A 23,965-nucleotide genomic window follows, 5' to 3' on the forward strand; every position below is an offset into this window, starting at 1 on the left:
GAGGAAGATTGGCCTGGAACATTTGGACAGCTGGATGACACTGAGGGCCACTTGTGGCCCTCGAGCCACAGTTTCTCACCCCAGTGCTTGAGAAACCACCAACCTCCCATTGAAACATAGAGCTGCAAGGGCCTTAAGGAAGCAATTATTCCAACCTTCCTCCTCGTTAAGAGGCTAGATTGTCCCTGGCCAAGCTGTTTAGGAGGCACATGGCCCTCCCATTTGGTGCTGAGGTCATCAGGGCAAAGCACCACCTCTTTGGACCCAGGAGGCATACTGCAAGAATACTTCACCATTTGACTGTTGAGTGAATTGGTCTGAGTACTAGATATTAATATAATACCATGCTTTATAATCATCTACTCTGTGAGCCTACAGCACCCGGTATTCCCAGACAGTCTCCCATCCAAGTACTAACCAGGCCTGACCCTGCTTAACTTCTGAGATCAGATGGGATCAGGTGCATTCAGGGTAGTGTACCAAGGGAAATGAGCCCGGATAAAGCAGCAGGAGGAGAGTGGCAAAGGCTTACTCACTGTGGCCATATCGATGGAGGCTGTAGCTTCGTCCATGATGAGGATGCTGCTCTTGCGTACAAAGGCTCTGGCCAGGCAGAAGAGCTGCCTCTGGCCCACGCTAAAGTTTTCACCCCCTTCTGTTACTACAGCATCTGGACAAAAGGGTTAAGTGCCAAGAATCATAGCACTGAGCAGCACTGAACACACTTTGAGCCAATTCACATGGGTGTTTTTATGTGATCACCCAAGACCACACTGTGTACAATACTGTGTACAATTCTGGCCACCACACCTTTATTATTGGCAGTTAGAACAGCGGACTAAAAACTGGGTAAGAGAAAATAGAGACTGTAGAGAATTAACGAAGTTTGAGGAATTAATAGTTAAGAAAGAAAATGATAAGGGAAAAAGAACAGTGTCAAAAGGGTTAATGAGTGAAATATATAGAATACTGTTGGAGAAAGGGTCGATGGATAGTTCAGGTAAAATGGTTTGGGAGACAGACTTGAATGTACAAATAGGACAACAGAGCTGGGAGGGACTATGGAAACAAAGAGTGTTGAGAAATATGTCAGTAAGAATAAAAGAGAATTACTTTAAAATTATATGGAGGTGGTACCTAACCCCGGTTAGATTAAATAAGATAAATAATCAGCACTCAGCAAATTGTTGGAGAGGATGTGGGGGAAAAGGAACGTATTTACATATGTGGTGGGAATGCAAATATGTACAAAAATTGTGGAAGATGGTGTTTTTGGAGATTGAAGAAATTGTGGGAATGAAGATAGAACGAACACCCAAAGTTGCATTACTGTCACTATTTGAAGATTTAAAATGTTTATTTATTTATTTATTTATTTATTTCATTTTTATACCGCCCAATAGCCGAAGCTCTCTGTAAAAAAGAAATTAAGCAATTGATATCGAATTTGCTGACTGCAGCAAGATTGATTGTAGCTAGGAACTGGAAGATTCAAGGGGAATATTGTATTGAAGAATGATACAAAGAAGTATGGGATATAGCTATTAATGATAAATTGACTTGTAATATTAAATAGAGAAGAGGTATAGCTAAAATAAATGATTTTGAAGGAATTTGGAAACAGTTCCTAATATTTGTGTTTTCTAAGGGAAGTGGGAAACCACCAGCAGAAGAAAGTATGAAATTTTGGAATCAAGAATGAGATCCCGAGGTGGGGGGTGCACTTATATGTTAAGTTTGATTATGTTACATAGATATGATATCGTAAAAAAAAAAAAGATATTGTAGAGCTGGAAAAAGTGCAGAAAAGGGCAACTAAAATGATCAAGGGGATGGAGCATCTCTTCTATGAGGGAAGGTTACAACAGCTGGGATTGTTTAGCTTGACATAAAGGAGGCTAAAGGAAGACATGATAGAGGTGTGCAAAATTATGCATGGTGCGGAGAATGTGGATAGGGAGACATTTTTTCCCTCTCTCATAATACTAGAACCCAATGGGGTCATCCCATGAAGCTGATTGGTGGGAGATTCAGGACAGATCAAAGGAAGGACTTCTTCACACAGCACAAACTATGGAATTCGCTCCCACAAGATTTAGTGATGGTCACCAATTTGGATGGCTTTAAAAGGGGGTTGGATAAATATCTGGAGGAGAAGGCTATCAATGGCTACTAGTCCTGATGGCTGTGTGCTACCTCCAGTATCAGAGGCAGTAAGCCTGTGTGCACCAGTTGCTGGGGAACATGGGTGGGAGGGTGCTGTTGCACCAGGTTCTGCTTGTGGGTCCCGGGTTGACACCCGTGTGAACAGAGTGCTGGACTAGATGGACCCTTGGTCAGATCCAGCATGGCTCTTTGTATGTTCTTAAAGTGCATACCCCAAAGTGTAATGTCTGAACGAAACAAACAGAAGATCAGAAACTAATGGATTTCACACTCATCAGAGAGCCAGGATTGACTGCAACTCCTTATCAGGCGCAATCAATCACGAACTGAGTTTTGCCGCAATGCCATGTGTGAAAACCATCAAGGAGCCAAACCATTGCTTTTGCATGTGAAACCCTTTTTAAAAAAATTGAATGCACTGGTGGATCTAAATCAGCATTGCACTTCATTTGGATATACACACCTAGGCCCCCCGGCAAAGACTTGACCATGTTCTTCAACTGGGCGATCTCCAGAGCTTCCCAAAGTATATCATCTGTACATTTGCATTCAGGATCCAGATTAAAGCTAAGGAAAAAGAGATGAATGAAGGCTCAGTGGTTGCTACTGACTGCGCTGGGCAGCCTTGTCTCTTGCAAACCCAGTTGGAAGTCGGTTTCCTTGTCTAAATTCATCCATTCAGGAAACACTTTGCTCCCGGAATTCTATTTTGGAGGAAGACGGGCAACAGGTCATGGGCAAAGATGCTCCCCACCTGCTCCTGCTTGCTTGACTATTGGGATGTGAATGGATGAATTATTGTGACCGCAAGTTTATTTGAACCATGGGCTTCCCAATTCACTTGGTACATTCTGCCCAAGTTGAGAAGATTAAGGGAGAAGTGAGGGAGAAGGGGAGAACTCAAGCAAACCATAGGCTTGTTCTGGAACCCTCCCAAGGTTGAAATATGCAGTAGAGGCTGATGGCTCCGATTCCAGTGGGGCGGGAAATTCGCTTCGGGTTTCAGCCAGAGCCACTCAGAACACTAAAAGAGCTCTCCAAGGTGGATAGCCTGTTTAGTGTCCTGAGTGACTCTAACTGAAACCCGAAGCGGATTCCCCGCCCCACTGACATTGGAGCCACAAGCCTCCACTGGTGGAACTATGATCTGAACTCGCCCAAAGGCATCATCAAACGCCTCTCCCTGCCACTTCGGAGATTCATATCAATGGAAAAGTAGGGAGTAAAATGACTCATGTTCTGCACCAAAATAAACACACTTCGTGCCCAAAGAGTCAAGCTGTGACCGTGAGAGCTGTGAATAATTGGTATAAAGCAGTGGTTCCCAAACTTTTTCAGGTCACCGCCCCCTTGGTTCCACAAACTCATGCCCAGTGCCCCCTACCCTACACTATAAAAGTCATTATTCAGAATAGCAGTTTTCAACGACCCACTAAGGAAGATAATAACAATAAAATTCAAAACAGTAACAGTTAATTGAATATTTATTCAAAATCCAATTACCTTTTTTTAGTTTATTCAATTAAACTTAATTTGTGAACATGATTCAGTGATATCATCTTTTCAAACTCTGATAGTCATTTAGCAAGTATATTAGATATCACATTTAGTAACTAGGGTAGGTTTGATTTAATTTGATTTATTGCATTTATATACCGCCCCATAGCCGAAGCTCTCTGGGCAGTAGAGGACCTCACTATTCTGTAAATTCTTAATGTGATTGATGGGCTTGATGAAGTGATACCAGTTTCCCAATGTCTGGTTTAAAGTCACTTAACATGAGTCTTAAATCAACATGTTTAGTAATGTGTTTTGCAGCCGGCATGGCAGGGCACACCAAGCAGTGTATGTCTCTTCATCTGTCAGGGATGCTTTAGGGTGGATCCCTGCATTGAGCAGGGGCTTGGACTCAGTGGCCTTGTAGGTCCCTTCCAACTCTGCTATTCTATGATTCTATGATTAGCGTTTTGGTGCTTTTGAAACATTTCAATTCACTGTTAAAAGGACTCTTCTTAAATGGTATTAATACATGTGTGCATTCTTCCCCTATATGGCTTGGGACCAAACTACCTTCTCCCATAAAAATATCCCTGGGTTTTAAGACCTTCTGGAGAGGCGCTTCTTGGAAAAGACCACCTCGAGCGCCTCCCTGCCACCCCCTTGCCTCTTAACGCCCCCCTAAGCAATCCCACCACCCCCAAGGGGGCCGTACCGCCCACTTTGGGAACCACTGGTATAAAGCTTTGTACAAAGCTTTTTCGGCACGGATTTTGCTCTGCATACATCCCCCTTCCCCCACCCCGAACCTGACACCTGAACATTCTCTTCCAACCTCCCCAATGGCAATTCGGTATTTGGTTTGTTCTGCACTTTTCAACAAACCAACCGAATTTGCACTTTATGGACTTATAGGGGCATTGGAACACAGTCCTCACTTGGATTACACATTTCTCCAAACTTTGCAATGCAGTTCTCAGCTCAAAAAGTTGCGCACAAAAGTACATACAGTACAAAATACATGTTGTTGTTGTAGTTGTTTACAATATTTATATACCACTCAATTATCTAACACAGATTCCAGAGCAGTGAACATAGGTATAAACAGTAAAAGAAAGAAGATTAAAAAAGCAAATTAAAGTTGTTCAATTTAAAAACAAAGGAGCCAGAAAACAGTGGCTAATCAGTTGGGGAAGACTTCTCGAAATGGAGTTGTTTTCCGAAGGCGCCAGAAGCAGCCTAGTGTTGGTGCCTGCCTGACCTCCAGGGGCAGGGAGTTCCACAGAGAAGGGGCCACCACACTAAAGGCTCCTCTCCTGGTGGATTCCAATCGGGCCACAGGTCCACTGGAACCGCCAGGAGCAGGCCCTCCGACGATCTCAGTGATCAGGCAGGTTGGTAAGGGAAAAGGCGCTCTCTCAGGTATCCTGGTCCCAAGTTGTTTAGGGCTTTGTACACTAGTCCAAAGTCTATATGGCTCAGGTCCAGGTTATTTGAAAGAAGGTATTCTCCCTTATGAGCCTGCCCGTGCTTTAAGATCTTCTGGAGAAGCCCTTCTTTCAGCCCCACCATCTTCACAGGTGCGCTTGGTGGGAACATGGGGGAGAGCCTTCTCGGTGGCTGCTCCAGTGCTCTGGAACTCTCTTCCTGGGGAAGCTGGACTGGCTCCCTCCTTGATGGGCTTTCGGAAGCAGGTTAAAACTTTTTTGTTCCATCAGGCCTTTGGAGAATAATCTGGCCCTCCATCTATGTTAATGTCCTATAATTTTGTTGTGTATTTTAAACGTTTATGGTTTTGTTCCCCCCCCCCCATGTATGTTTTAAACTTTGTAAGGCCGCCTTGAGGCCCAGCATTGGGCAAAAGGCGGGATACAAATAAATAAATAAATAATAATAGTCCCAAAACCTTAAACCTGGCCCGGTAGCCAATAGGTAGCCAGTGCAATTCCCTCAGCCAAGGAAATATATGAAAATAAATGTGAATTTTCATGTGGTTTAAAAAAACACCGCAGTCTGATGTGGAAACTAGATGGAGGAGACTTATGACTGGATACATGTGAATACGTGAAAATGGAATGATCTGTCCATCCCGAACAAGAGGAGACATCAGTACTTACCGAATGGAACCACTGAACAATATGGGATCCTGGAGGATTATGGACAGCCTGGAACGCAGCATATCGAGGGGCAGCTTTGAAATGTCAATCCCATCGATAATAATCCTCCCTGTTTGAAACAATACAGCGCAAAACAAGTGAGATGCACAACCAGATACATAAAGCACACAGAACAATTCGACAGTGTCTGGAAACTTGGCTGGGATCATAGAACCTAGAGTAGTAGAGTTGGAAGGGGCCTATAAGGCCATCGAGTCCAATCCTCTGCTCAATGCAGGAATCCACCTTAAATCATCCCTAACAGATGGTAGTCCAGCTGCCTCTTGAAGGCCTCAAGTGTGGGAGAGCCCACAACCTCCCTAGGTCATTGGTCCCATTGTCGTACTGCTCTAACAGTCAGGAAGTTTTTTCTGATGTCCAGATGGAATGAGGCTTCCTGTAACTTGAGCCCCTTAGTCTGTGTCCTGCATGATCTAGAAGAGATCCTGGCCTTCCTCCGTGTGACAACCTTTCAAGTACTTGAAGAGTGCTATCATGTCTCCCCTCAATCTTCTCTTCTCCAGACTAAACATGCCCAGTTCTTTCAGTCTCTCCTCATAGGGCTTTGTTTTCAGACCCTTGATCATCCTGGTTGCCCTCCTCTGAACACGCTCCAGCTTGTCTGCGTCCTTCTTGAAATCTGGGCTCCACAATTCAAGAAGGACGAAGACAAGCTGGAGCGTGTTCAGAGGAGGGCAACCGGGATGAACAGGGGTCTGGAAACAAAGCCCTATGAGGAGAGACTGAAAGAACTGGGCATGTTTAGCCTGGAGAAGAGAAGATTGAGGGGAGACATGATAGCACTCTTCAAATACTTAAAAGGTTGTCACACAGAGGAGGGCCAGGATCTCTTCTTGATCGTCCCAGAGTGCAGAACATGGAATAACGGGCTCACGTTACAGGAAGCCAGATTCCGGCTGTACATCAGGAAAAAGATCCTGACTGTTAGAGCAGTATGACAATGGAACCAGTTACCTTCGTGAAGTGTGGACCCCAGAACTGGATGCAATACTAAAGATGAGGCCTAACCAGGGCCAAATAGAGAGGAACCAATACCTCACGTGATTTGGAAGCTATACTTCTATTAATGCAGCCCAAAATAGCATTTCCTTTTTATTTTGCAGCCACATCACAGTGTTGGCTCACATTCAGCTTGTGATCTACAACAATTTCAAGATCCTTCTCATTTGTAGTATTGCTGAGCCAAGTATCCCCCATCTTGTAACTGTGCATTTGGTTTCTTTTTCCTAGGCCCTTTCTACACCTAAGGTTTATCCAAGGAAAATGGAGGGATCGTCTCTGCCTGCTCCCAGGATCCTCTGTGTGTCATTTGCATGCACAGGGACGATCCCTGGAAAAAAGGCCAGTATAGAAATGGCCCTAGATGTAGATCTTGCATTTTCCCTTATAAAGAACCCTAAAGGTACATGGTCCCATCAGAGCAGGACTTTGGGGCAGAGGCCCAAAGCCCCACTGAACCGGAGGGACCCTAAAGAGAGGGCGGGGGTGGGTGGGGGATAAGCCCAGTAAGTCCAGAAACTAAAATAATTCAACTGGGGGAGGGGGGGGGGAGATCAGAAATAACCTGTCCTGACAGGGAAGCTATGCTCTAACTTCTGTTCTGTTTCTCAGTCAAGCTAGAGTGTGGTGGAATTCTAGCAATTAGCTTTTATGTAAATAGATTTTACAGCCCAGATCTTTCTTGTGTCTGCTGCTTGATAAATTCAGAACTACAATATTTAGTCTCATCGACTGCATCCAGATGCACACCCCAAGACCTGCATACTTTTGTTTTTGCTTTCTTCCGTCTCGCATCTCCATTCTTCTTGTACATTTTAGTGTAGAAGTAATCGTTCAACACCCAAGCCAAAATAACAGTTATGTGAGGGTGGAAGAGAGAAATAAAGCCACTGATTAACCCTTAAAAGGGGATGGACACTGGAGGCAAATGACATTCTGGCTGGGAATATGTCCAGTAGCACCAATGCTGAATATCTTTTCATAAGCCATGGATAAAAGCTCAATTAAATGAGTTTTCTTTATTTCTGCTCCATGTGCTCCAGCTTGAACAATGCTACTTTTGTTGACACAATATTGTTACTTGTAAGTTCGTTATACAAGGCCAACAACTTTTCTGATCCACCAGCTTGCTTCCTGAAATTGCAATTAAAGGCCTACTCAATTAAGCACTAAAAAACATCCCAGGAAAAACCTAAACATTGGCCCTGTTCAGAAAACACCTTAAACCACAGCTTTAACCATGGTGAATAAAGCAAAAAGCCTTATTCACCATGGGTAAAGCCATGGTTTAAAGTGTCTTCTGAACATGGCCTGGCTTCCTGGCTTAACCACCATGGCTCTGACCATGTTACTCCGCTTCTGAAATCTCTTCATTGGCTTCCAATTCATTTCAGAATCCAATATAAACTTCTCCTGTTAACCTTCAAAGCTTTTCACGGTCTAGCTCCTTCCTATCTCTCCTCTCTCATCTCACACTATTGCCCCGCTCGTGCTCTTCGCTCCTCTGATGCCATGTTTCTCGCCTGCCCAAGGGCCTCTACTTCCCTTGCTCGGCTCCGTCCATTTTCTTCTGCTGCCCCTTACGCCTGGAACGCTCTTCCAGAACATTTGAGAACTTCAAGTTCAATCGCAGCTTTTAAAGCTCAACTAAAAACTTTTCTTTTTCCTAAAGCTTTTAAAACTTGATGTTGTGCGGACTTTATACTGTTAGTTTTACCCTACCCTGTGCCTGCTTACCCTACCCTGTGCCTGTTGGCATTCTCTTCCCCTCCTTATTGTTTTACTATGATTTTATTAGATTGTAAGCCTATGCGGCAGGGTCTTGCTATTTACTGTTTTACTCTGTACAGCACCATGTACATTGATGGTGCTATATAAATAAATAAATAAATAAATAAATGAATAAATAATAATAATAATAAAGCCATGGTGGTTAAGCCAGAAAGCCAGGCCGTGTTCAGAAGACACCTTAAGCCATGGCTTTAACCATGCTGAATAAAGCAAAAAAAAACCATATTCATATGACACCTCCAAGTCCAGATTTTTACTCAGCCAAAAGGACAGATGACTCTTTACTGATCCATCCCAGACCAAAATAGAATTATTGACTGATGCCCCTTTTTGTGTTGCGTTCCCCCATCCCCCGTCTTCCATTCTCTTTTGTTCTTCCCATAAAGGAAATATTCTGATTCTACAGTGCATGATTAACGGTGGCGCTTAATGGAAAATTTATTATGTGTTGGACATGGGAGCAGGGAAAAAGAGCAGCAGCAGTGGAGCTGTTATTATCGGAGGCCGATCTAACTCAGCCATGAAATAGGATCTGGTCCTTGTGTCTCTCGTCTGTTTCACCTCTTCATTTCAGATGACTGGCTGTGTAAGCCTGCGGCTGACAAATTGGTACTAAACAAATGCTCAGGAGTAGCCGTATAGATTAGGAGATAAGGTGGAAAAGGAGAGAACGACCCTGGAAGGGAAGGCAGGCACCACTTCCCAAGTCAGCCCCGTGGGCAGCAAAAACAAGAGATTTATTTATTTAGTGGGTTGTGTACGGGTGGAAGGTTGCCTTTGGCCTGGTGGTTCACAACTTGTACAAGCTGGTGCTAAGTATTTATTTATTTAAACAGTTGTATCCTGCCCTATATCTAGGGTGACCAACTGTCAGGATTTCCCCGGATTTGTCCTGGTTTTTGTTCTTTCCATGGTGTCAGAGGGGATTTTCTATAATTTTCAATAATGTCCTGGAATGACACACCTTTCTCTTTAAGGCTGCCATTAGCATGGCAGGAGGGAATGACATGCTTTGTGGCACATCATTCTCCCACCCTGAGCTCCAATTGAGGTCTTAAAGGGGAAAGTGGGTCATTCGTGGACATTATAGAAAAGGCCCCCATTGGAGTGGATGGTGGTGGTGCAGAATGAAATCCTTTCCCTTCCTCCACTCCAATCGGGTTCTTTTAGGTGGCGGGGGAATAACATACTTTCTGCAGGACTCAGAAAGCTGCTTCCCCACACACACACTAGGTGTCCTCTTTTTTGGTTTCCCAAATATGGTCACCCTACTATATCACCTCAGGGCAGCGTACAGATAAAATCATACATATAAATTAGAACGATAAATATACAATTCTAAAACAAATTAAACCATTAATATATTAAAAACAATATGGAATTTTAAAACAGTAAAAGCCAATTAAAACAAGACAGTGTGCAGGCTGGTGGACTTAGCCATCAAAGGCTTTGTTAAAAAGCCATGTCTTAACCTGGCGCTGAAATGAAGCCAGTGCCAGTCGGGCCTCCAGGGGGAGGGCATTCCACAGCTGGGGTGCCACAACAGAGAAAGCCCTCTCCCACGTCCCACTATAGCGTACATCTTGCATTGGTGGGGCATGGAGAAGGGCTCCTCTGGCAGATCTCAGGTCTTGGGCAGGCAGATATAGGGAGAGGCACTCCCTCAAGTATCAAGGTCCCAAGCCGTTTAGGGCTTTAAACGTCATTACCAACACCTTGAATTCCATCCGGAAACATATAGGCAGCCGGTGCAATTCCTTTAAGACCAGTGTTATATCGGCTTTACGTGATGTTCCAGTCAGCAGCCTAGCTGCTGCATTTTGTGCTAGCTGCAACTTCCAAATTGTCTTCAAGGGCAGCCCCATATAGAGTGCATTGCAGTAGTCTAACTGGAAAGTTAACAGTGTATGTATTACTGTGGCTAGGTTATCTCTGCCTAGGAAAGGCCATAGCTGGCGGACCAGCTGAAGCTGACCCCAAGTAGCAAGTACTTTTAGGTGCTTACCGTCAAATATGTCTACCATTCTGAAGAAAGCCAAGGACAGTGATGATTTTCCACTTCCAGTGCGACCACAGATCCCAACCTGCAAGATAAGGTTTGTTGTAGCTTTTTTAACTTAACTTTCTTTATTGCGATCTATAGATCCATAAAAAGAAAAGAAACAAACAACAAACAACCAAACACAAGAATCAGACATGAAATCATACAGTTAGAGCTATTATCAACTTTAGTCTAATACACAAAGAGCTCTAATCTTGGCCGCCACTGTAAGAAATTTAGCAACAGCCAAAGTTACACTTGAGGACTTATCTTCCAACAGAAACTTAACATAAAATTTGCCTGAAGTTCTGGACAGTTTGCTCAACAATGGGGTAATCATAAGATGGCGGGCCTGATTATAAAAGCTACAGGACAGAAGGATATGCTCCATCGTCTCCACTTCCGTATTCCTACAGGGGCACCGTCGTTCCTGATAAGGGATACCAGCATATCTGCCCTGAAGTAATTCAATAGAGTAAACATTGCATCTGGCCTTGGAGAAGGCAATACGATATTTAGCGACCGACAAGTTCTTTAGATAGTCAGCCAGCTGAAGAGGCCCAACGTAATGAACGTGCAATGCACTGGGAGAGCAAGAAACATGAGAGCGAGCGCGTAAGTCGCAGAAGGCTATATCCCACAGTCTTTGTTTGATAGCTTTAAAAGCAAAATTCAAGCCCAGATTAAGGAGGAGGGAAGAGGAGGTTGTAGCTTTTTAAGCATTCCTGAGGTGAGGAAGGGATTACAGAAGTCACTTTTTTTAACTAGAGATGGAGAAATACTTCATACAAGTCAAGTTCTGTTGAGCCTTGGAGTGGCCAGTGAAGCCAGCTTTTGACACTGGATATGCAAGTTAAAAAATAAACACAACGGTAGGCTTTGGTGGAACTAGGTGGAAAGTAGAAGAAGGGAGCAGAGGTCAGTATCCAATTCAACACTCATGCTAACGTAAATTTCATTGCACTAGCGTAAGTGACCTCTAGCGCAACGCCAAAAGCATTTGTTAGCGCAACAGGTTAAAATTGTGGTGCCAGAGGTCGCTTATGCTAGCACAGTGTAATTTATATTAGCGGTAGTGTTGAATGCTGAGTCACGACAGATCATGTTGCTGCTAGGGCAGTGTCCATGAGTACAAAGGCATTGGGTAATCCTGCAGGGATTCTTCATATCTCACTTCTGTACTGATCACACACTAATCTGTGGAAGGGTTATTACTCAGTAGTAGAGAGCTTATGTACTTAGAATGTAGACAGGCACCAGGTTCAGCCCCTGTCATCTCCACCTAAGTTGAGGACAGACCATAGCTCAGTAGCAGAGCAACTGATTGGTATGGAGAAGGTCCCCGGTAAGGATGTCAGAAAAACCCGCAAATGCATTTGGATTTCTAACCAGCTTCAGTTAATTTCCACTTGCATTAGCGCATGGAGAACAAAATTCAGGTAAAATAAAAATTCGGATCCGTCAATGAGCAGACCATGGAATGAAAGATGCCTGATAATCCAGGAAATCCAGATGGGATGGATTAAACAAAATCTGTACAGCCATAGTCGTGGGCCTCATCTACACCAAGCAGGATATTGCACTATGAAAGCGGTATATAAAAGGCAGGAGCCACACTGCTGCTTTATAGCGGTACTGAAGTGCACTGACAACTGTTGGGGCCCATTGATAGGGTGACCATATGAAAAGGAGGACAGGGCTCCTGTGCCTTTAACAGTTGTATTGAAAAGGAAATTTCAGCATCTGTCATTTGTATATATGGAGAACCTGGTGAAATTTCCTCTTCATCACAACAGTTAAAGCTGCAGGAGCCCTGCCCTCTTTTAAATCTGGTCACTCTTGTATAGCTCCTGCACTTTAACTGTTGCGATGAAGAGGAAATTTCACCAGGTTCTCCATATATACAAATGACACCTGCTGAAATTCCCTTGTCTATACAACTGTTAAAGATACAGGAGCCCTGTCCTCCTTTTCATATGGTCACCCTACCCATTGACACATACCATATACCGCTTCCACACTGCTATATCCTGCTTGGTGTGGCTCCTGCCTTTTATATATCACTTTCATAGTGCAATATCCTGCTTGGTGTAGACTAGGCCCTGGTTTATCCCTCTCTCCAATGCCAATGTACAAGCATGAGTGATGTCGCTTATGTAGCCAAAATGGCCGCACTCATGCACCTCTGCTCAGATCAGAAAGACAACATGGCCAGCATCAGGGGATGCTGGTTATTGCCGGCCTGAACCACTTGGTGACATTGGGGTCTAATCTACACCAAGCAGGATATTGCACTATGGAAGTGGTAAGAAAACGGTATATAAAAGGCAGGAGCCACACTACTGCTTTATAGCGGTACTGAAGTGCCCTGACAACTGTTGGGGCCCATTGACACAGACCATATATCGCTTTCATAGGGCTATATCCTGCTTGGTGTGGCTCCTGCCTTTTATATACCACTTTCATACTGCTTTCTCAGTGCTATATCCTGCTTGGTGTAGATGAGGCCCCAGACTCAATCCCTGGCATAAAGGCTCAGACCTCTGCCTGAAACCCTGGGGAGCTGTAGCCAACTGGAGTAGAGAGCACTCAACCAGATAGAATGGTCAGGCTTATTTTAAGGCCGCTTCTTATGTGCTTTATGTGGACAGGTTTACATTCCCTAACCCACTGCACCATAGAGAGGATCATAGATACTGAAGTCACATGAGAACATTCTAGAAGCCTCTAGAACAGTCATCAAGCTGCACGGAAAGAGCGGGATTTTCCTGAGGTCATGGGACTTGAGTTTCTTTCCCACCCTCCTCTTCTAGCACAATGGACAACCTAAAAGTAACGTTAACATTTCACCAGAGTCTGGAAGCTTATCCAACTTGGAATTAAAGGAATTATGAACTATGAAGTGCAGGCTGATGGCTCCAATTGTGGTGGGGCCGTGAATCCATTCCGGTTTCCAATCAGTACCAGCCAGAACTTTAAAGGAATGATCCAAAGTGCTGAACCTATTTTGGGGATTGGGTTCAGCACCTTTGATAGGTCCTTTAGAATTCTGGGTGGTTCTGACTGAAACCCAGAGCGGATTGGCAGCCCCCCCCCCCACAATAGGAGCCATCAGCCTCTACTGGAGCCACACCAAGCCAGCATTCAGAGATGGGGTATGTATGTGTATACACATACATTACATATATATATATATATATATATATATATATATATATATATATTGATGCTGATTTGCAGAAAAGCAGGGATGCCTGCCAGGAGGAGGGCCTCCTCTGCTGTGGCACCCCAGCTGTGGAATGAGCTCCCTAAGGAGGTTTGCTTGGCACCTACATTATATGCTTTTAGATGCCAGGTGAAGACCTTTTTATTCTCCCAGCATTTTAACAGTCTATAAATAAATTTTAACTCTGTGTTTTAAATTTGTAATTTTGCATTGCTGCTGCTTTTATCTGGTTGAGCTTTTATATTGTATTTTATATTATGGTTTTATACTGTTGTTTTATACTTTGAATGTTTTTAATTTTTGTGAACCGCCCAGAGAGCTCCGGCTATTGGGTGGTATAGAAATGTAATAAATAAATAAATAAATAAATAAATGACTGAAATCTGTTCCTTGAGTCACCTACTGGTAGGGTTTGGGGTCTACTTAAACAGATTTTGCCCTCTTTTTTATACCATGCCATCTGTGGCAACGGTTGTCCTTAATTTTCTTCTTGGTAAGAAAGCCTATAAAGGGAGCAAAATTATTTAAAATCATTTGTGGAACCTTCTGGCCCGGTTTGATGTAAGCTTTGACATGCTTGAGAACCGGCTTCAGATTGTTTTCGTATCGGACACACAGGTTTTCAATCTTGATTTCCCCTTCTTGCGGCCAGTCCTTGGGGACTTGAGAAACATCTGAAAGACGAACGAAGGAGTTGAAAGTAAATGTTTAGAAACCTTATTATTCCTGCAATGGAATTAAGCATGCTGTAAAAATCTGCCATCACTCTCTGGTTGGTATACATCATAAAGATACTCATCTGAGCAGAATGTGAGACCAAGAGCCCCCAGTTAATTCGAGGAACGTTCAGCCATGTTCCATCTCAAGAAAAAGTATCCATGTAGGCCTGTACATATTGAGGAATGCAAATGGAAGGGAGGGGAATCACACACCAACTGGCTCCACTCCCCTTTGCACATTCAGCGTAACTTCTGAAAGCTGGCGTAAGCTCTGAAAGTGTAGTACCTCTACACACAACTGAAGTTCCTGATTGCTCAAACAGAGCCTCCGCTTATTGTGGGGCTGTTCAGGCAACATGCAAACCCACTCTCAGTGGTTGAGGGTGGCTTGCGATTGAACCGTGGGTTCAGCAGGCTGGCTCGTTAACCCTGCAGTGTGGCTTGTTAACCACCCTGAACAACCCAGTGAGAAACCATGGGTTCTCAAGGTGGCTTGTTTGAGAAAATAAGGTACAGTGCTTGATTAACAAGCCACCCTGCAGACGTTCAGACAACACACCAAACCATGGTTCAACAACAAGCCAAACCATGGTTCAATGACAAGCCACAATCAACCACTGAGTATGGTTTAGCATGTTCTCTGAACAGCCTCATAGCTTGTACCGAATGCATCTAGGAAAGCAGAGGTGAGCAGGCACGATTCTGCAACATCCTCTGTTTTGGAGCGGAGTGTTCTCTCTGGCTGTGGCTGAGGCAAGAGAGAAAACTGCTGTTCCTCTGCCCAACGGATGGGGTCAGTTGGCCATGATGTTCTTCTTGGAAGGCAGGGGCTGCATTCCCTCAGTGGTCCCGGATGCCCTGACTGCTGGCAGAGGCCAGAGTGCGCTTTCCTTCAGCCCTGCAGTTCTAATGCAACACACTTACGAATAAAAATAGAAGCCGCTCCTGCCCATACTGCTAAAGGACCGAGGTCCGTGAACACCTCTATCAAAAAGAATGGAGAAATGGCCACTAATAGGGCTGTGATATTTGGGTGCCATTTGAACGCTCCTCAATATACGGAAGAGCAGGAGCTGCTAAAGTAGTGCAGTCCAATCCAGAACCAGTCCGTTTGTATGAATTAGAGTTTAAGTCAACAAGGATCTCGTCCAGTTTTCCCCCAACCTAGTGCTGCCCAGATGTGTTGGACTACAAATCCCAGTATCCCCCAACAAGCATCTCCAGAAATAAAATGATTCTATTCCTGGAAATGGAATAGAAGGGCAGCCAGCATTTGAAATCATGCTTTTGTGCAGTTTAGTTATTGGAAAATAAGGAAACCGACATCCTACCCAAGGTGCCGTCATAGTTCTCCGACTCCATGTTGAGAAAACTGTTCACTTTCTTCACGGCACCAATTTGCACTTCCAGGTCAGCCAGATTCCTCACCACCCAGTTCAAATAATTTGTGATCTGTAACAGGATAGTATAATGGGGAAAGAGTGAAGGCAGCGACATCCTTTGTAGCTCTTGGTGGGGGTGGGGAGAGACGAAAATGGATTGCTGGTTGCGCAATGTGACAGAGTGATCCCTTAATTCCTTCACTCATTCATTCACAACTTGTCACTTTTGGAAGTGTGTATACAGGGCCGGTGCCAGACTATTTTGTGCCCTATGCAAGGCGAGCCACTTGCACACACACCCCAAAATTTGCCAACTTCAATTTTTAAGAGCAGATGTTGTGTGGAAAAAAAATAAAAAGCACAAAACTTGAAACTGCTGAATTTATTTTAAATTGCAAGAATAAGTAATAATCAATTTTTGATCATCTTTCGCAAATACAAAAGAAAATATTTTGGCACACAAATCATTTTGAACTAAAGGGCACTCGGTATAATGCATACCTCCGCCATTGGCAACACAACATTAAAACAGCTAATAATTTGTATAAAACTGTGACCCTTAAAAGTCAGTACTGCACCCCTCTGAGGTCTGCGTCCTGGGCGACTGCCTAGCTGGCCTAATGGTAGCACCGGCCCTGTGTGTACAGTGCTCACAGCACTGCCGCAAACTATTTAGGCAGGACTTTGGCATTTAGGCTGATTTGCGGCTGAATTGGTTGGTGCTCTTTATTTCTTGCGCTGCTGTGTTTCTAATTGTGTTTTGGACCAGTTTTTTTTTTTAATGTTATTGCATGATTGGCGGAGAGCAAGTTGCTGGGGCATTGGCCCTGGCAGCTGCACAATGCTGCATTGCTGGTGCCTACCCTGAGCATGTGTGCGTTTGTATGTGTGTGTGTGTGTGTTGCCCTTTGGAATTTATAATCAAATTATAAGATGCCTTGAATCTATTATTTATTTACTTATTTATTACATTTCTATACCACCCAATAGCCGGAGCTCTCTGGGCGGTTCACAAAAATCTATGGTTAAATTCAAGAAAGAAAGAAAGAAAGAAAGAAAGAAAGAAAGAAAGAAAGAATGAAAGACAGAAAGAAAGAAAAGGAAAGGGAGGGATAGAATAAAGGGTAGGAAATACTTTTTTAAAAACATGTGTTCCAAATTGAGGACCTGGGGAGGATCTACACTTATGACAGTTTATGGTGTTTATTTATTTATTTACAATATATACTGTTCCCCATTCAAAAATTCAGAGCCATGTACAAGATAAAATGCAATAAAAACAGAATAAAACACCTTAAAATAGATTTTAAAAGAAGCAAAACGTATAGGGAACCATGGCTGGTCATTAAGGAAAGGCTTCTTGGAATAATGACGTTTTCAGCAGGCACCGGAAGGAGTACAAAGTTGGAGCCTGCCTGACCTTTAGAGGCAAGGAATTCCATAGAAGGGGAGCCACCACGCTGAAGGCTCTTCCCCTGGTGGATTCCAATCGGAGGATGGAGCTATGTGGAACCACCAGGAGCAGGCCCTCGGATGACCTCAGTGACCGGGCAGGTTGGTAGGGGAGAAGGCGCTCTCTCAGGTATCCTGGTCCCAAGTTGTTTAGGGCTTTGTACACTAGTACAAGAACCTTAAACCTGGTCCGGTAGCGAATAGGAAGCCAGGGCAGTTCCCTCAGCAGAGGAGTTACATGCTGGAAAGGGGCAGCTCCAGACAACAGCCGAGCTGCAGCATTCTGCACTAGCTCCAGCTTCTGGAGCAACTGGCAACTGTTGGTGCCCAGGACACATTCCATATACCATTTTCAAACCGTTTTCCAAGTGTTCTATCCAGCTTGATGTAGTAACATCATCAGAAGAGCATTTTATAGCATGCTTGTTACTGGGCACTCATGGATTTTCACGGGCCCTTTTCATGACACCATCCACCTTTTGCAAGCCTCCCGCTCCTTCTGGTCATTTTCCCATTAAAACAAAACAAAACTGGAAAACCCATTTTTTTTCCTCCTATGGCAAAATGTGCTGCCATTTCCTGCTGTATGCAGGAAAAGCAGCGCAATAAAAAAAAACACCCACTGAATGGGTCACATGGTCTTTGTTTACTTCCTCTTTCTTCTGAAGAAAGAGGAAGCAGCTCATCCCTATTGTGGGACAGTAGCATGAGGCAAAGCGACGGGAGGGAAATGCGATTCCCTCCCCCCCATCTGAAGAATCTTTAGATCTGGTCCAGGTCTTGGCAAAGACGGGAGATGGAATAGAAAGGTGAGATTGGATGGGAGACCAGGTGACAGGCAGTGGGGAGAATCAAAAGAAAGCAAGAATCTCCATTGGCACAATGTGCTTATATTAGAGAAGCAAACAGACAAGTTTGCCATCGCTTCCCTTGTGCCAGGTTTGCTACCTTGATGCGCGACATACATGACAAATGACAGCTTGGTGATTCCGCATGGCGCTAGCAATGGAGTTCAACTTTCTCTAGGAGGGGCACACAACCTCTTTCAGCCTAAGGGATGGATACTATTTCAGGGGACTGCATTCCAGTGATAGGTGGGGGCTGAAGGTTAAACGGGAAGAGCCAAAAGCAAGAAAAATGCCCCCCAAATTTCCCCCCAAATAAGCATATTTTAGCTTAAAGCTCTTAGTTAAGCCTTAGGCGAAGCATTCCAATGCGTTAGAATGGGCAAGAAACTGCACAAAAGCCAAGGAAGCACCCAACATTGGGTGGCTGGGGAGAAGGGGTAGGGTCAGAGGAAGGGGCACGGCCCCCCAGGGAAAGCCAGAGGGCCGGATTTCACCTGTGGCCCTTGGGTTCTCCACCCCTGTTCTATAGACAGCACTGTTTACAGTTTGGACTTTGAATCGTGTGTTTGGTGGCCAATTAGCCTTCAGCTGATGGGTCATGACCCACAACTGGATAGCATCCTTACCTAAGATAGATCACCCTAGTGGAGCTGTGCCTCTCTTTTGGAGAGGGAGAAGGAGAAAGACACAGAAAGAGATACAAGGGGCCCTGCCTCTTTTGGACATTGACCTTCCCTCTTGACATTTAGAATGCACGTTCCTCAGGGCAAGGACCTGTCTTTTAGGCAGGTAAAGCAGCATATCCAGGTACATCATCATCATCATCATCATCATCATCATCATCCACACCACCATCCAGAAAGCAGTCATAATTAAAACATGCTCAATTGTCAGGAAACTCCTGAATCTGTAAAAGACAGCATGACTTGGCAAAACCCGTCATGTCCGTCTAGAAAAACCACCATGAGCGAGAAAGACATCATCATCATCATCATCATCATCATCATCGAGCAACAACCACCACAATGATGAAGAAAGGAAAAGATAGATGACAGATAGATGGATGAGGCAAAATGCATTCGTTATCTATTAATTTATATTTAAATATCCAGCCTGCCTTTCAACCCATGTTGTCCTTTCAATACAGCTTATAACTATAGCAATACCAGAGAGAGAAATCAAATGTTGAAGGCTGGAGGCCCTGAATTTGGGAAGGTTGAAGGCCACTGATGTAGTACCACACAGTCCTTGTATGCACTTTGGTCTCTCTTTCCTTGGGAGCACTCAGGGCCTGGGAATTGTAGAGGCTTTTATTATTATTATTATTATTTTTCAATTGGCTCACCAAACCTAAAGCTGCTCCAAGTCGTTCCGAACTCCGTCAGCCCTGGCTGCAATCCATGACTTGCAAGATTGTTTCTTTTCAGTGAGGGAGGAAGCAGCAGGCAGGCACCTCTCCACCGTGCCTGGGTCCAGCTCCAGCTGAGAGCCCCCTCCCTCCTGCTACCAACTGTCTCTGCAGAGGCCACCAGTGAGGGAGGAAGCAGCAGCCAGGCATCTCTCCACCGTGCCTGGGTCCAGCTCCAGCTGAGAGCCCCCTCCCTCCTGCTACCAACTGTCACTGCAGAGGCCACCATGAGGGAGGAAGCAGCAGCCAGGCACCTCTCCACCGGGCCAGGGTCCAGCTCCAGCTCAGAGCCCCCTCCCTCCTGCTGTCTCCTGTAACTGCTGAACTTTCCAACTAAGATTGTAGTGCCTGAATTTGCTTTCCTTTTCCCCCTCCTCGTCCTCCTCCCTCCCAATCCGCTTTCCTTTTGTGTCATGTCTTTTAGATTGTAAGCCTGTGGGCAGGGACTGTCAAGAAATACTTTTGTAAGCCGCCATGAGAGCCTTTTTTGGCTGAATGGCGGCATAAAAATCCTTAAATAAAAATAAAATAAAATAAAATAAGCGAGGACGTCGGGAAGGGCAGCGGGCAATCTGGAATGCCAATGGTGGGCGCGAACCCAATGGATTGGTTTCAAAGGGTCACAATCCACTGGGAAATTCTCCCACATGTGCTCCATCAAAGTGAGCAGGAGCTGCACGAGAGGACACCGCTGATTCTTCTTTGGCTCCTGCTCATTTTGTTGCGGCTTGGGCAGGGGCCCTTCCTGGTGGATGGCGCCCAAGCATCGTAAGCGTTGCCTCTGTACGTACCGTCAATGCATAGAGGAGACCCAGTCCAACGAGGCCGGCGGTAGGACCTCGAGAAATGGAGGCCACGGCTGCAGTGAGAACAATGAAAGCACCCAGATAATCCTGAAGAGAAAACACACGCACACACACACAAGGGAAAAGATTTGTGTTGCAAAACAAAGCATGTGAAATAACAGTAATATACAGTAGATCCAATACTATTATTATTATTATTTATTTATATAGCACCATCAATGTACATGGTGCTGTACAGAGTAAAAACAAATATAATTTAAAAGCAGAAAATGCATAAAAACAGTCAATATCCATTGAAAACAACCATTTTAGGGTCAGTTAAAAAACTCTGCATATGCTGTTCAATGAATTATAGAGATGACTTATACCGATGAGGCCTCTGCAGCTGGCTCAGATCAAGCACCACAGATCACAAAGGTGTTCTATTTCTCAGGCTTTTTCTACAATGACAGGGGCCCATTCATGAAAGGCTCCATTCACAAATCCAGTATAAGGGTTAACAATACATCCCACTCACATTTTTCTTAGTGTCCCAGTATAACACACATGATCTACTGAATGTGACCTTTGCTCACCGCAGCAAATGCAACCAAGGGGGGAATCCGCACGTCGTACCGAGATCGCTTCTAAGCGACCCCAGTGCGGCGTGAAAGCGATCGTGTAACTTGCCTTTGGAAGAGCCGACGAAGAGACCTCTTTCCCGCCGCTGCCGCCGCCACCCAACTCCCTCCTCACCGGCTGGGACAGAGAGCTCGGGGGAAGAAGGCAGGGTGGAGAGCTTCTTCCGCTCTCAACCCTGCCTTCTTCAGCCGAGCTCTCCTCACCGGTCAGCGAGGAGGTCTGTGGGTGGCGGCAGCGGCAGCGGCAAAGACGTCTCTTTGTCGGCTCTTCCAAAGCCAAGTTACACGATCGCTTTCACGCCGCACTGGGGTCGCTTAGAAGCGATCTCAGTACGACGTGCGGAGGAGGAAGTCATTGTCCCCCTGATTTGCCAACATGGGCCTAAGGTTCATCCCAGGATCATCCCGGGTTCGTCCCTGCCTGCTCCCGGGATCCCCTGTGTGTCATTTACATGAACAGGGATGACCCCAGCATGATCCCGCGATAAACCTTAGGTCTAGCTAAGGCCATGGTTTTGCAATCCCCACACAGCCCAAAGACAAAACAGTCTCGAAGTGCGGCCATCAAAATACCACCAATTATAACTGTATTTGAGAAGTTCAAGGTGAACAAACTTTCTGTAGTACTGTGGAGAGCACAGGCCTTGAACGCGTAAGAACACCCTGCCAACTTTCCCCTCGAGGGTGGCCTTAAGATATGCAGAAGGGAGAAGGAGGCTTCCACAGAGATGAGCTATTGAATCCACGGGGTTACTTTATGCATACAAGGTTGCACATTTGTGCAATTTACAGCTGTAATTTGTGCATATTATGGGAATTGGTGCAATTTGCAGCCAGAATTTGCACACCTCCCTATTTTAACAAATTACAGCCAAAACAAAAACAAGGTGTTAGAAGTCCCCAGGAACTGCAAAAGCAAGCCGAGTCGAATATGCTAGCAAGCCCTAAAAGGGACAGATTTCCCAGCGATGGGCATTCCTCGTTGAGCAGTGCTGGGACCAGTTGACCAGTGTCTTCCCTTTTGAAACGCTGCTGCCCATGCCTCTGCATGTTTACTCAGAAGTAAATCCTACTGAATTCAGTGGAATTCCCTCCCAGATAAATGTGCAGAATTTCCCCCCTTCCCCTGAAGGCAGGGTGTTATGGCTTATATCGCCTCAGCTCCTTACCTGTCTCTTCAATCCTCCTTTCCCTTAATGCTAAACAGGTGGTTAAAGGAAGTTATGGTGGCACCTTCCCACCTAGACAAAAATGCTGGCAACGTTGTGAGTTGGCGACACCAGGTTCAGTGTTCCTCCTTTGCAAAATGGTGGTTGCTTTGATCAGGTATTTGTGCAGTTTTTGTTGCATTTTTAGGGTTAGGATTCCTGATCTGTAATAACCCAGGATTTGTATACATTTTTTATTAGTTTTCCTTTAAAAATATAGTATCCTTTCCTACAACAAAACAATGCTTATTCCCAAGTAAATGGGTTTAAGTTCAGGACAGAAGAAAACAACTCCATTTTACTCCTGGTATCATGACGGTGTTCAAAATACAAAACTGCACATGATAGGAGTATTATTATTATTATTATTATTATTATTATTATTATTATTATTATAAAAGATTAAAGGGTATGTGTGTTTGGTGTTTTTTTTTTTTGAGGGGGTGTTCTAACATAATCTTGGAATAGTAGTTGTGGGTAGGGAGAAGATAAATGTTAGTTGTGTGCTTTACAACTGAAGTAATACACATGGCCGTCTAAAGCTACCTCCACCCCCCGCAAAACCATTAAATACAGATTCTAAAATTACTTAGCTGGATGAAGGCTAAATCTGGATGGGCGCAAGGATAGTTCTTGTAACCATTGGCTGTCTTGTGGGGAGTTAGAAGAATAAGGTTCTGGGGGAAAGTACTAGTGGCAGTTGTAAAGATTATTGAGATAATGTATGTGAGGGTTGTTTTTAGACGTTTGAAATGTGCTCTGTAAATGCCAAATATTATTATTAGTCTTATTGCTCTGGCTTTCTTCACATACCTGATGGTTCTCCTGCACCCACCACATCTTGGTGTGTGTTTTTAGGAAACCACATGCTATTATAGCTGAGGCTTGACTGGACGCTCACTAATGCTCGGATTTGCATAGGGATGCAAGGTGCTCCCCTGAAGAATTTGGTTGCAATTTCTCCAATGTCTTGTCCGCGTCTCAAATTTTGCTTTAGGCAAAATTTAGCGGTGGCCTAATGGACTGTGGAAGCCCTCAGCTAGGTTCTTCTCGGCTGCTCGAAAGTCTTTTAGCGTATCCCCAAATTGCCTAGACACCTCCATGTTCACCCTGAAGTTTACTTGAGTGGGAAGCCTAGATTTGACAGCCCTGGGGAAGAAATAGAACAGAATTCCCCCAAAGTAGCATGAGGTGGTAAGTGGCAGGGTCAATGCCTGGCAGATCTTGCTGTGGGAACCTCCATGTGGTCTTTGACACTTGGAGGTTCTTGTCTCAAGTCTACCAACCACAGTTAGCCAATGCTTCTTGATAGAGGGACAGATTGGGTTATATTTCTCCCCCCCACAAACCCAGTGAACAAGAGAATGCCAGCCTTCCACATCCATCCAGTACTAGGGACCGTAGCTCAGTGATAGAGCACATGCTTTGCTTGAAGCAAGTAATGGGTTCAATCCCTGGCAAGACTCCTGTCCGAAATCCTGGTGAGCTACTGCCAGACAGTGGAGACAATACTGAGCTAGATGGGCCAATGGTCTGAATCAGTAAAGGACAGCTTCCTATGTTCCATGGACCTCTCCTCTGCCATCCCTGGACATCCCTAAGGCTTGAATACAGACGACATGCAT

General features: G+C 44.7%; 1 protein-coding gene and 1 pseudogene across 1 annotated transcript in view; both read right to left on the reverse strand.

Annotated features, from left to right (window-relative positions):
- ABCC9 (ATP binding cassette subfamily C member 9) overlaps positions 1 to 23,965 on the reverse strand; it is a 115,495-nt gene that overhangs the window by 3,746 nt on the left and 87,784 nt on the right. Inside the window, exons 31-37 of the mRNA XM_063134760.1 lie at positions 20,498 to 20,599; positions 15,948 to 16,068; positions 14,441 to 14,571; positions 10,636 to 10,714; positions 5,781 to 5,889; positions 2,630 to 2,733; positions 537 to 670 (exon numbers count right to left, since the gene is read on the reverse strand). Coding sequence (XP_062990830.1) covers positions 537 to 670; positions 2,630 to 2,733; positions 5,781 to 5,889; positions 10,636 to 10,714; positions 14,441 to 14,571; positions 15,948 to 16,068; positions 20,498 to 20,599 — 780 coding nt within the window. The remainder of the gene's footprint in view (positions 1 to 536; positions 671 to 2,629; positions 2,734 to 5,780; positions 5,890 to 10,635; positions 10,715 to 14,440; positions 14,572 to 15,947; positions 16,069 to 20,497; positions 20,600 to 23,965) is intronic.
- LOC134404350 (5S ribosomal RNA) lies at positions 370 to 487 on the reverse strand (annotated as a pseudogene).

Source organism: Elgaria multicarinata, chromosome 9 (assembly GCF_023053635.1).
Source record: "Elgaria multicarinata webbii isolate HBS135686 ecotype San Diego chromosome 9, rElgMul1.1.pri, whole genome shotgun sequence".
Classification (NCBI taxonomy): Eukaryota; Metazoa; Chordata; class Lepidosauria; order Squamata; family Anguidae; genus Elgaria; species Elgaria multicarinata.